General features: G+C 40.9%; 1 protein-coding gene across 1 annotated transcript in view; it reads left to right on the plus strand.

Annotated features, from left to right (window-relative positions):
- UNC5D (unc-5 netrin receptor D) overlaps nt 1–12,793 on the plus strand; it is a 300,179-nt gene that overhangs the window by 154,346 nt on the left and 133,040 nt on the right. The window contains exon 8 of the mRNA XM_054998048.1: nt 877–1,041. Within this exon, the coding sequence (XP_054854023.1) occupies nt 877–1,041 (165 nt within the window). The remainder of the gene's footprint in view (nt 1–876; nt 1,042–12,793) is intronic.

A 12,793-nucleotide genomic window follows, 5' to 3' on the forward strand; every position in this document is an offset into this window, starting at 1 on the left:
CTCTGTTTATTATTACACTGTAAATCTGACTTGCCTTACTGAACTGTTCAGGTTCAATAAAGCTTGCTAAGGTGCTAATTTAATAAAGTCCAAAACCAACAAATTAACTTGTCAATTAACTTGTAAAGGAATTGTATTCCACACTATCAGTGCCGTTCGAAACAGAATTATACTCCTCTAAGCAGATTGTCATCAGTGAACTTAGAGCAGTGTAAGAATAGCACAGTATGTCTCGATAGGATCTAGCTAGCTTAGCACCTCAACCAGCCTAAAGGCCAATGGGGTTTTAAATGTTATTTTTATCATTTTTGCAATGCAAAGAATACATTTTAAAATGAGAATACGTTTATTTAGGATTTATGCTTCCTCCCCCAGCAGTCTTCCTTCTTGTCTTTCCTTCCTGCCCGTTCCTTTTCTCCCCTTCCACATCTTGTCAGGTTTCAATGAAACTGCAGCAGCCATTTTGGATTACCTAGGAAACGCAGGAAGCATAAGTAATGTCTGTAGTGGTCTAGATTATCCGAAATGGCTTCCAAGATCCCATAAGGTAATCTTGTGAGATCTCTAAACTATACAACCTTTATTTTATTCCTTCCTTTTTTTATTTTGAGAGTTTTCTACAGACCTGAGGGTTTCCCAAATTTATAGCAGCATCTCCTTTTTTGTACTAGTCCCATTGTGTAGAATTTTTGATACACATTCTGGTGCCGTGTTCAAAATGAAATATATTGTTTTTAAAACAAATGAAATGAATATTAACTCAACCCTATATTGGGGGCCGTCTTAATATTTTATTTATTTTGACAAAATGTCCAGACCTTGCTCTGAATTATACAAGTTTGTATTAAAAACATATAATTCTTTTATTCTGTTTAGTGGATGGTGGCTGGGAGGTATGGAGTGAGTGGTCTGTCTGCAGCCCAGAATGCGAGCACTTGAGGATCCGTGAATGCACAGCTCCACCACCAAGAAATGGTGGGAAATTCTGTGAAGGTCCAAGCCAAGAATCAGAAAACTGTACTGAAGGCCTCTGCATACAAGGTAAGACTGGAAATGCTCAAGTTAAATGATCCAAGCAGTTTGTCCCTTAAACAAAGATTCATGAATGAGTCTGTGAATCATTTTAGATACTAGTAAGAGCTGTGTGTAACAAAATCCTTCCGCAAAGAGTGATGTGGGCATGTGTTTTCACAGCTCTGAAATTCATTTTACTGTTGGCTTTTGCTTGCAGCTCCAATCCCGTATCCTTTGAAGTCAATGGAAAGAATTATCTTGCCTAGAAGGGGAGTTTTGGATTTCTCCCACAGTGAATAATGTATTGGTGATTACCTAAGGTGGTCTAACACATATGTGTTGTTAAGAAATGAGAGGTATCAATGGGAAGACAGTAAATCAGATTGTGTAGCAGGAAAATGGGTAACTCCTAAGGTTACCAGGTCCCCTTACCCTCCCAGCAGGAGACGGGGACCTGGCACTCACCTTTCTGTTGTTCTTTGTGTGCATGCAAAGTGTGCACATGCTTGATACTGGGCCGATTTGGGCCCCAAATGGGCCTGATTTGGCCCCTTTGTGGCCTAAATCCTGGATTCAGTTCAGCCCATTTGTGGCCTAAATTGGCCCACTGAGAAGCACGGGAGTACTCTCGAAGTGATGTGATGATGTCATTCCCAGGAGCATGCCTGGGAGGCCTGTTTCCCTGCCTTCCCCCGATGTTGGCCAGGTGAGTGGGGGAGGGGGCAGAGGGTGGGAGCAGGGAATTTCTGCCCCCCTGGGGGAATGGCATCTCTAGTAATTCCCTTCTCCTCTGTGCTAGTTCAGGTGAATAGTAAGCCATACAGAACTCTCACTTGATTCAGGAATCTGCTATATTGACATTGTGGATGTGTTGCTACGGAATTCTGCCCAATAAAGAATTTAGATTTTTAAAAGTGGGGTGTTGTCAATTCAGAATCATGTCCCAAAATTGTGGGCAAACATATCTAAGACTGATTTTTCCCCTTTGCAAAGCTCGCTTTGTATTCATCCAGAAAGTGCTCTGCAGTTTCAGCTGAGCTCTAACATACTTTCTTTGGGTCCAGGTCAAATGAGTAACACAAACCCCGCCCACACACATACAGATCTCACACGCACCATCTTATAATTCTGTTTTTTTTTAATTTTCAGAATTATAGAAATAGAATATATCATGGTAATAATTGTACATTCTGGAACAAACTGTCTTCCCAAGTCTTGATATAGTCCACTGAGGTTCCAGTTTCCAGTATGAAATTACAAGAGGCTTAAGGCTGAACTCTGTACTCAGATTTTTATTTTCCTTTTTTAAATTCTTATTTTGCGCTCATTATATTTTGATAAAGTCTACCTTGTACCCTGGGTTCATGGGTTACTGAATCCTCTCTAGGGTATTTTTTTTTTTTAGATTTTCATTCTTCCATTTAACTTTAAAAAAAGAAAAACATTTTTAAAACGTTAATTCCAAGGTTCATGCACTTACATTGAATGTTTGTATTTCTTTCAAAATCTTGAAATAAGTGCTTTAAAGAATAACAGCACAAAACCCATATACAGTGTGATTGTGAATTAAATATCGTTTCAGGTAGGTAGCCGTGTTGGTCCACGGTAGATTTGAGTCCAGTAGCACCTTAGAGACCAACAAGGTTTTTCAGGGTAGATTTTTCAGAGTTAAAGCTCCCTTCTTCAGATATAGGGAGGAGTGGAGATCCCTGAGCTTTTATATCCCAGTCAGGAGGTGGCAGAGGAGAAGCAAAGAAAGGAGTCAGGAAGTAAAGACGCAATGCAGCTTGATTAGAGTAGAAATTAGCATCTATAGAGAGGTAAGAATCCTATGTCTCTATTAAAGCCCTGTTGGGGATGGGGTTTTTCATTGTTCTGAACTTGTAAATGAACTCATGTTGAGCAGTATCATGTTGTATTCTGCTCTTGAAGCTTCTTTGTTTGAGGACAGCCACTTTTAAGTCAGCAGTGGAATGTCCTGGAAGATTAAAATGTTCTCCAAGTGATTTTTTGGTGTTGTGATTTTTATGTCAGATTTATGTCCATTTATTCTTTTGTGTTGGGACTGACTTGTCCTTTGGAACCCTGAACATCTTGTTGGTCTCTAAGGTGCCACTGGACTCAAGTCCTATGAATGATCTGTGCCTGAAAATATTGGGGGGGCAGTAACTGAAAGCAAGCAAGCAAGTAAGCAAACATAGCAACGCAGTATATGGCAACACAAGGAGTACAGTCTGGAATCCAAAATGGCCTGCCGCCAATTTTTTATCAGTGGCCCAAAGGAGATAATCCATCTCCTTGATCTGGCATTGGATACCTGGGCTTCTTCTCTTCAGAGCAATCCTAAATAGAATCCTATTTAGGTCTATTCAATGAGGCTTACTGCCAGGAAAGAGTTCTTAGGATTGCACTGCATGTGATTACACCATTTTTTAAAAACTTACCAATATGCTGTTTAGATCAGTGGTTCCTATTATGTATTATGATTTCCTCTCAAAAGAATAGAGATTTCAGCTCATAGTAACAGCTTTATTGAGAACTGGAAGCAGACCGACAAAAGCAGAGGCTCAACAGGAGCCAATATATACACATAAACACCATGCCCCTTTCCAGCAATAACCAATAGGAACACACACAACTAGAATCCTCAGGTAACTGATTTGCAGCCCTGTGATTGGTCTTTATTTCTGTGGACCGATTGGCTGCTGCCAACAAGTAACAACCAATGAACATCAAGACATTGGGAGCCTAACTCAGCCCAAACTCAACCCAGTACATAGCAGTTCCTTGTTTATTTTATTGTAGTAAAAGGACATTTCAGAATCCAGGTATGCAAGACACCAAATCTCCTGACCTCCAGCAGTTCTGTCCAGCCTCCATTGTCTGGCAATTAACCCAATATTGTTTGCACTGTTTTTGAGCTTCCCTTCCCTTATGGACTAAAAAAATGCCAACACTCCCCTCCCCCCAACAAAAAAGCTGAGATTCTCAGGATGCCATTTTATATATATAGTCTGAGACAGAAAATGGCATCGAGAATCTCAGCTTTTTTGTTGAGGGGAGGGAGTGTTGGCATTTTTTTAGTCCATAATTATCCATTTTATCAAAAAGCTCAGAGATTAGTAAAGCCAGCATTAAATACTATGGAGGAGTTCATGCTGACATTTTCATTTCTTTTTGGTTTTGTATATGGTCCTTGCCATCCATTCTGTTTGTTTTGCACCACTCCAAGCCTTGTTTATTCAACCATTTGTACACCTTTGTATGCCAATTATAAGTTACTGATGTAAAAACAATGTTGAAAACGGTGCTAATTTTAATGGGAAGAATTTAACATGAGGAAAGTCAACTGGTACAAAAATAAAGATTCATGGGTCTGTTTCTCACAATTTTTGACATTTGGTCACCTTCTCCAGAATAGGGCGAATGAACCCAGGCAGGGCTTTTTTTCTGGGAAAAGGGGGTGGTAGAACTCAGCGGGTTGCCCTCAGAGAAAATGGTCACATGGCTGGTGGCCCCGCCCCCTGATCTCCAGACAGAGGGGAGTTTAGATTGCCCTCCACACTGTTTGATGGCGCAGAGGGCAATCTAAAATCCCCTCTGTCTGGAGATCAGGGGGCGGGGCCACCAGCCATGTGACCATTTTCAAAAGGTTCCGGAACTCTGTTCCATTGCGTTCCAGCTGAAAAAAAGCCCTAAACCCAGGAGAGTTCAGGCTGAAAGGGTCATTCTATCAGGTGTTCTGGTCCATAACATTTAGAGCAGTGATATTCACTCAGTGACTCAGGAGCCACCTTTGACTCTTCTGAGTACCATTCCCCTATGTGACGCTTGCTGCATATTTCAGACAATCTCATTGTGACTTGTGGTTGGTTCCTATCTTGAAACAGCCACTGTTAGAGGAACAAGTAAGCTGCAAGCTTACTTGAGGTGCAAGCCTTTTGTCAGAGATGGAGGTAAAATGTGGCTTTTTTGTTTGATGGTAATTGTGAATGTGGCTGTTTGTGAGCCACAGAGTAAGCAGCATGTATCTAGAGCTTTTTAGCCATAATTCCATACAGGATGCACTGTTGCCCATAAGTATGTTATGATCTATTATTTAAAGATCATGCAAATTACTGGATACAGAATGATCAGTTTAGCAAAATAATAAAACTTAGAAGTGATTCCTTGTGTAACATAAACAGAATAGGTAATGAGACTCTTCAGTGTGGAGGAACTTGCACTACGGACTGTGCCTGCGAATCTGTCATGCTGTTTTCTGTTTGATTATCCTGCTGTGCATGAAGTAAACACTTCACCATAGGTACTTGTTTGGTAGACCTCCTGTTTTGCTGTGTGGATTTCTGCACTGGGCTTACTGTGCTAGGATGTGTGGAGTAAAATCTACAGGCAGAAATAGGATATGCACAACCTATAAACTACAAATTCACTTCTGGGCAAAAATCCCTAAGCAAGTCAAAACACAATCATTGAGAATCTCAGCTTCCATTTAAGAAATAGGTTTTTTTTTTAAAGACAATCTGTGGCTGTCTGTATTTTTTCACTAAAGAACACACACACACATTTCTGTTCAGAATAACTCAGATCCTGTTTTCTTTTTTCTTTTTTTTAAATTAACTTGTAACATACAAACGATAACAATAACAATATTAAATACTTAAATCTCAACCAAATCATAATACAGAGGTAATCTTATCAATATATATAATTTTAAAGTTTCACCCAATCATGAAATAAGAAACATACCTTTTATAACAGTAACCTTCTTGGTATAGTTTCCCAATAGTTATGTTTACCAGAAACCCCACTTTTCCATTTCCAAGATTCTGTTTTCATGAATTTATCTTGCTCAAATTATTTTGCTTCTTCTAAACATAGTGGAGCCAAGACTTAAAAAGAAGACTACTGAATCCCTGCCTCCTGTCTAAGAGTTCAGTTTTCAAGCCTTCGAGGCTAGAAACATGCCTAAGAATGAGTTGTTCAAGATGCTGAATTCTACATAGATTTAAGTTGGGAGAGAAGCTATCACTTAATAGTACAGTGCCTGCCTTGCTTGAAGAAGGTGCTAAGCTCAATCCTAGTATTTCCATTGCAATAATTTTAGGTGTTAAGCAAGACCATTCTCTGTTTGAGAACCTGGAAAGTCACTTCCCATCAGAGTTCAGCAAACAGAGTATGAGAGACTGACAGCTTCATGTGGTCAAAATCGAGTGCCACCTTATGAAGTTTTATGTGTGATGAACAGTTTAAGTCCTGTCTAGACTTCTTGCTTGTGAAAATAAGTTGGTAAACACAGGCAAAAAAAGATGAGGATTTGTAACTAAAGGAAGGGGGGGAAGTAAATGTAAATTGTGGATAGTATAAAAGTGAAATATTTTGGAAGTCCATCAGAATTATTTCAGATGCTGTAAAATCCTTCAGGCAGTAAAATCTCCATAGATGCAACTGCATGCAGAAAGAAGCATCTCAATTTGCCTGGCCATGTTGATATGAACACGGGGATACAAGGCAATTGCTGGTGTGTATGAGAAACAGTGCCTGTTGTTACAGCCTTTCTGTTTGCCATTATTTCCTCTATGTGGTTGGGTATGAGGATCCTTTCATATAGATGGCTTCCCATAGAGCATTCAGATATGAAGAACTAACTGGAGTTTGTCCATGATAAGCATAAACCTGGTTTATTTGGGCTCAAAGACCAGATTGAAGTCTTTCTGATCTAAGAAGTCAACAGTAAACCTTCAGTGGAAAAGTACAAGAGTCGGGTAGCACCTGTAAGACTAACAAAATTTGTGGTAGGGTACGAGCTTTCGTGAGCCACAGCTCACTTCTTCAGATGCACTTCTTCAGGCTACAGACAGACTAACGGCTACCCATCTTGGTAGACCTACAGTTTGTTATGATGTCTGAATTTGAATGTCTTAACAAATTGGAATGTATTTATCTAGCAAATTTCTATACTGCCTCCTTAGTGAACCTAACTGAGGTGGCTTGCAAAATAAAACACCATACAAGTTGTGAATCAAGTTGTGAATCAATACCCAGCCAGGGGGAAAAATATAAAATACTGAACAGCTTCAAATGAGTTTTAAATGGGCAAAAAACCTGGAAAATAAAATGGTGTCAAAAGATCAGTCCTGGGCAAAAAGAAATGTTTTAACCTTGTGTCTAAAACTGAGAAGAGTAGGTGCCCGATGCCTCAATGGGAAGAGCATTGGAGGAGGGGCATGGCCCAGAGTTAGAGGATTTGTTTTGCGTGCAGGAAATTCCAAGTTCAATCCCTGTCATTCATTCACCTGTCATATTCATTTCAAGTTTTCCTCTGCTTGCACTCCAACCATCTGCCCAAACTCTTCATTCCCCTGAGCTCTGCACTAACCAAGGGGCAACCTGGGTCCTCAGGAGAAAAGATAGTGCTCTCAAGCTATCTTCATTCCACAGTCCCCCGTCTTTTTTTTTTTTAGGGATGTGGGCTGGGAATTCTTTTGAAGTCTTCAACAACATCTCTATGTAAATGGGGAGAACAGAAGGAGGATTTATCATCTTGGTTGCCATTTTTCCTAATTCTTTCCTAGCTCTGCAATATCCCATTGGAGACACAGCAACCAGAACTGTACACAGTATTCCAAATGAGGCCAAAGCATAGATCTGTGCAGAAGCATCACAATATTGGCTTGTTCAGTTTTCAGATCTCATGTGACACCTTCGTACTTTATCTCCTTTCTTGACTGAAATGGTTTATCGTACGTGACCCCGGTTTTCCCAAACAGCAGGCCAGTTGGCTGGGATCCTCCTACTGGCATTGAGAGGAGCTTTAGACAAAAGCTTGTGTTTCAATCCCATCAGAAAGACAAGAAGATGCTTGAGACACAGGCTGTATCAAACGCTGCTTTGGACTTAAGCTCCTCGAAAGCAAAGCTTGACTTTTGCCCGGCTGTGTCAACAGATGCAAGCTGCAAAAGCAGGTTGCCTTCTGAAAGGATTAGGAGCTGCTCTTATGTGCTGACATCCGAGCAAAGCATTCGCTGCTGGGAAAAAGAAAGAACTTTGGGCTCTGAAGATTCTGCTGTTTGCGATCCTTGTCAAAAGTTGAAGAAATCATTTCTCACCCCCTTCCTGAGGAAAAAAAAAACTTCCCCTCTTTGCTCTAACATGATATCACACTGGAAGACAATTTATTTCCTCCCCCCCCCCTCTGCTGCTTATTAAATTTAATGATGATGAAAGATGCTGGATGGAAAATTCTGGAGACTGCAGTATGCTATTGTGCCTCTCTTGAGGTTAAACACAGTCCAGGCTGCTGCTGCTATACCCATATGAATCCCTTTGTATTTGAGCCATCTCATTTTCCCAGAAGAAAAAAAAGGCACCTCGAGTTGAAATGATCGTTCACATCCATTCTTTCATTGTTAGCCGTGGAGGAAGTTCTGGAAGATTACAGTCAAGATCAGACCGGCACATGAGCCAACCATTTTGGTTCTTTCTTGGAGCCCTTGTGCTGGTGTGGTCTGCACATGCCACAAAATGAGGAAGTAATGAGGTGCCAGGCTTCTGAGGTGGTAGAATGGATTCACCACTTTAGATTGTGAGGGAGGAATTAGAGTTTTCAGTTTCCCTAGTAGCCCCTTCTAAATTATCAGGACAATTATCACTTTGTTTTTCGTTAGGAACAGCTACAATGATACCAAACAATATGCAAGCTTTTGAGTTCTCCAGAACTCTTACACAGACTGGATGTTACACATTTTTTTAAAAAAAAAAAGTGGTGGGGGAAGAAAAAGAGGTGCTTCAGGCTATAATTTTAAAGGCCATTTTCTTATCAGCACCTCTGTGTTCAGTTCCTCTGAATGAGGGCAAGACAGCTCCTTCCTGGCCGGATGCGGAGCAGCTTGGATGGGGGCCGCATTTGCAGCCCCATTAGAAGGAAAGGCTAACTGTGCCGTTCCTGGGCATCTGGGGGATGGCTAGGGTGGGCAGAGCTTAAGGCATTTATGCCTGCTCCACCCTCCCTTCAGCATGCAGTTGCCTCGTTAGCTCGTCCCACCTACCCTTCCTATTGCAGTGCGGATTAGCCGGTCACTGTTTAACAGGGCCAAGTAGGAATTTTTTCTCTTCTCCCAATTGGCATTCAGGGAGGGGTTTTTCCCCTACCTTGCACCGTGGGATGTGTTTAGGTAACTGGTTTTGGTGGAGCTGTAAATAATTTGACCACTGGCAGGTTAGGATGGGAAAATGAGTGGGATGATGACCCCCCCATGGCACATCCTCATTGGTAAGGAATTGGGGTCTGTCAGGAGCGGCTGGTGAGCTGTACTTTAGCGAGCTGCGAGGGCAGGCTGCCACGTGGCTCCCCTGTACAAGTAAGGACCTCCTGCTGTACGGCGAGGTGCTGCAGGCTTGGAAGGGGAACCATTTGCCTGGCCACTGGGTACAGCCATGTGTTTGTATGGCTCACCCTTGGGGCAGTGAGGGCTCCCCCAGACAGGTCAAGGCAGAGGTCCGGAGCGACCTCAGGGCTTCAGCTGTACAGCTAGTTAGCTAGATCCCTTGCCGTAGTGACAAGTTATGTTGTATTCAATGAAGTGGCCCAATTTTATTCTCAAGCTTTGTGTCTGCCTTTCATTTCGACCGGGGGGGCGGGCAAAAAGGTGTCTCTCCATTGGAATTACGCAAAGATACAAAGTCTCTCTTGTATCTCTCTGACACAAAGAGAAATTTACAGATCCCTTTCAGGGTGAAAGTAAAAAAAATACTTGGTAGTCTTTATATTAACAGTTTTGGAAATAAATTTAAAGTGTTGCATGTTTGTTTGGCTCAACCCTGCAATTCAGACCCTCCCTTCATAGGCAGAGGGCTCTTCTTGCCCTTTAAACCACACCCATCCATGCCAGTTCTGATCAGAGGGCCTTCCTCATGGGTTCTCCTGAATCCCTGATTAGTTGATGGGATCTATAAGAATATGTTAATCAGCCCTGTCAATTTGTCTTCTTTCCCAATGGGGCAGAAGAAGAAGGAAAAGATTGACTAATCAGGGACGATTTCAGATGGGGAAAGTTATAGCTCCCTAAGAGCCAAGCTACAAGTGACGAATGACACAGGTTGGACACTTGTCAGTTTCCCTCAAGTTTTGATGGGACATGTAGGCATCCTGGTCTTGCAGCCTGGATCTCCGACTGCTGTCCAATGGTCTTTTCAACTGTCACTTGTCCAACATTCCACCAAGCTGCCTACATTTCCCATCAAAACTTGAGGGAAGCTGACAAGTGTCCAATCTGTGTCATTTGTCACTTGTAGTTTGGCTTAAAATCCCAGGGAATGGACTCTAACGTCTCAGTTTTCTTCCCCCTGTTCAGAATTAGGCCTGCACAACAGAATGAATTCTGCAGGCACGATACATGGAAAGTAGTATAGGCCTTTGACTCCATTCCACCAACATCTTAGAGCTCAACTTGTCATTGATCCCTCTTGGTTCTGTTTTTAATAGATCTTATCAGTCCCAGGACTAGGAAAGTTCAGAGGTGATTTGACTTGTGTGGGGATGGGAAGAATGAAGGCAAGATTAGGACATGCTCCTTACATTTTTTTTCATAAGTTACTAGTCTTGTTTAGATGAGCCAGGAGTGCATATTTTCTTTACACTCTCCATCTGTATTGGTTTAATCAGATTGAAATATTAAGTGCTGCATATCTTTTTTCATCTACATGAGTTGTTATTTTTTTTCTACTCCTTTATAGGTCATACCGTATGTTATTTGTTTATGTCAAATTATTTTAGGGCTTTTTTCCTGCTTTTGCTTTTTCAGCAAGTTGGAATTGACGCAATTATCTGATATTCTTTGGTTGCGTCGCTTTCTTTTTTGTCCCTTGTTGTTCCAATATGTGCCTTTCTAGCTCTGTGTTTTTCCTCCCTTAGGGAGTTCCAAAGGAACTATAGCGCAGTACTTCTGAAAAGTAATCTCTGAGGCTATTTTTCACAGGCACAACTTGTTAACATCGTTCCTTTCATGAAGCTGAAATAGATAGAAACCATTCCTGCAGTTAACAAGTATGGGTTCTCCCCTCCTCCCCTCAAAATTCCCTCTCGGAGGTGCATGGCTTTAAGTGTTGCTGGTCCAAAGACTGCCATACTTTGGCTAGCTTGATTTCCAGTTTCTTGTCCTTACTGTTTCCATCACCAACTCCCCATTTTACTTCTCCTTTATGCAAATTGAATCCATGATTCTCTATTTTCATGCCATTTTTTATTTTCTTACTCCATTTCCTCCAGTAAAATGTACACATTTTTTCAACATTGTGTATCAGAAGTCGACATCATATCTATACATGAAATACCTCTATGCATTAAAAATGTTGTAGAAATTCTATGTCAAAACTCCATGTGATGAATACACACTGCAAACAAATCTATAAAACTAGCAGCAAGAAGCAAAGATCCAATGCTATAAATCCACATAAAAAGAAATGAAATAGGGAACATTTGCTTATCTTGCAACTAGAGTATGTAACTGAAATGAGGGAAGAGTATCTTGCACCCCCTAGAATTGCTGCCGTAGACTGAGAACCAACTGCTGCCTGTTATGAAGTGAGGAATCTTCCACTGTAAGAATGTTCCAATAAAAATTTCCTCACATATTGAAAGGGAACCACTGGATCAAGTCCCTCCTCCTCTCCAGTATCAAAAGATGGTTTCAAACAGCCATTTATTTGCAAACTCACCACAGAGCAGCTATAAATATAAAAGGGAGCTTGTAGTCCGTCTCTGCAGTTAGAGAAGCCCCCGACTCTTGACTTCTCAGAAATGTAGGGGGACTTGAAGACTGAAGTGTTCATTTTATCATGTCTCCTGTATACATTTCCTCTTCCCAAAGTAACATAGAAGCCTTAACAAATTAAAAATATCAGCTTCAGAACATATCCTGCTTTAAGGGTTTTGTTCAAGGAAATGATTACCTCAGTTTGTGATGTAAGGACTAATGTCCTAAACTCTAGAAAGCAAGCGGAGTTCTAAGTTCCTGGGAGAAAGGCAAGCTTATTCATGTTTTAAATAAATAAACAATTGCAGAGAAAGAACAAGTGAGAGAGACCTTGCCTGTATTGGGGTGTGTGTTTCATATAAGGTCAGGAAACAGATCATAGCATTTTAAAATTATTGTCTTACTACAATGTATTATGCATCTTTCCTCCCCCAGTATTCAGAATTATACCTTGAATGTGCATATCAATTTTCAGCCCAATATTTCAGTCGTGAAGGAAGCTATTTCATTACAGAGTGGGGGGGGAGGGGGGTATTTTAATTTTTTTGTTGTTCAACAGATGCATGGGTAGAGCTGATATTCTGATTGGAAATGTAAAACTGTCCTACGCATGCACCAACTTTCATTCCAGATTCTCAATAGTCAAAGAAGAAATTACATTAAAATGTATTTTGTGTTGTTTCTCTCTCTCTCTCTCTCTCTCTCTCTCTCTCTCTCTCTCACACACACACACACACACACACACATGAATATCCATGAAAATGTATGTGAAGAGTTATATCAACTCATGGACAATTATGCCACAAGCATACATAGTAAATTACTATCTGAACTCTCTGCCTTCAAGGAAAAGAGGATATTGCAATAATTTGAAAATGGGTGTGAGGTGTTCAAGATGTTTTTCAAATTTGAAACATAAAACTGTGACTTAATCATCAGTATTCTTTGACTGCAGATTTCAAGCCTCTATGCCATAAGGACCATACTAATTTTCAATCAGCTAGAGAGTTTTTATCTGATCAGTC

Source organism: Eublepharis macularius, chromosome 14 (genome assembly GCF_028583425.1).
Source record: "Eublepharis macularius isolate TG4126 chromosome 14, MPM_Emac_v1.0, whole genome shotgun sequence".
Classification (NCBI taxonomy): Eukaryota; Metazoa; Chordata; class Lepidosauria; order Squamata; family Eublepharidae; genus Eublepharis; species Eublepharis macularius.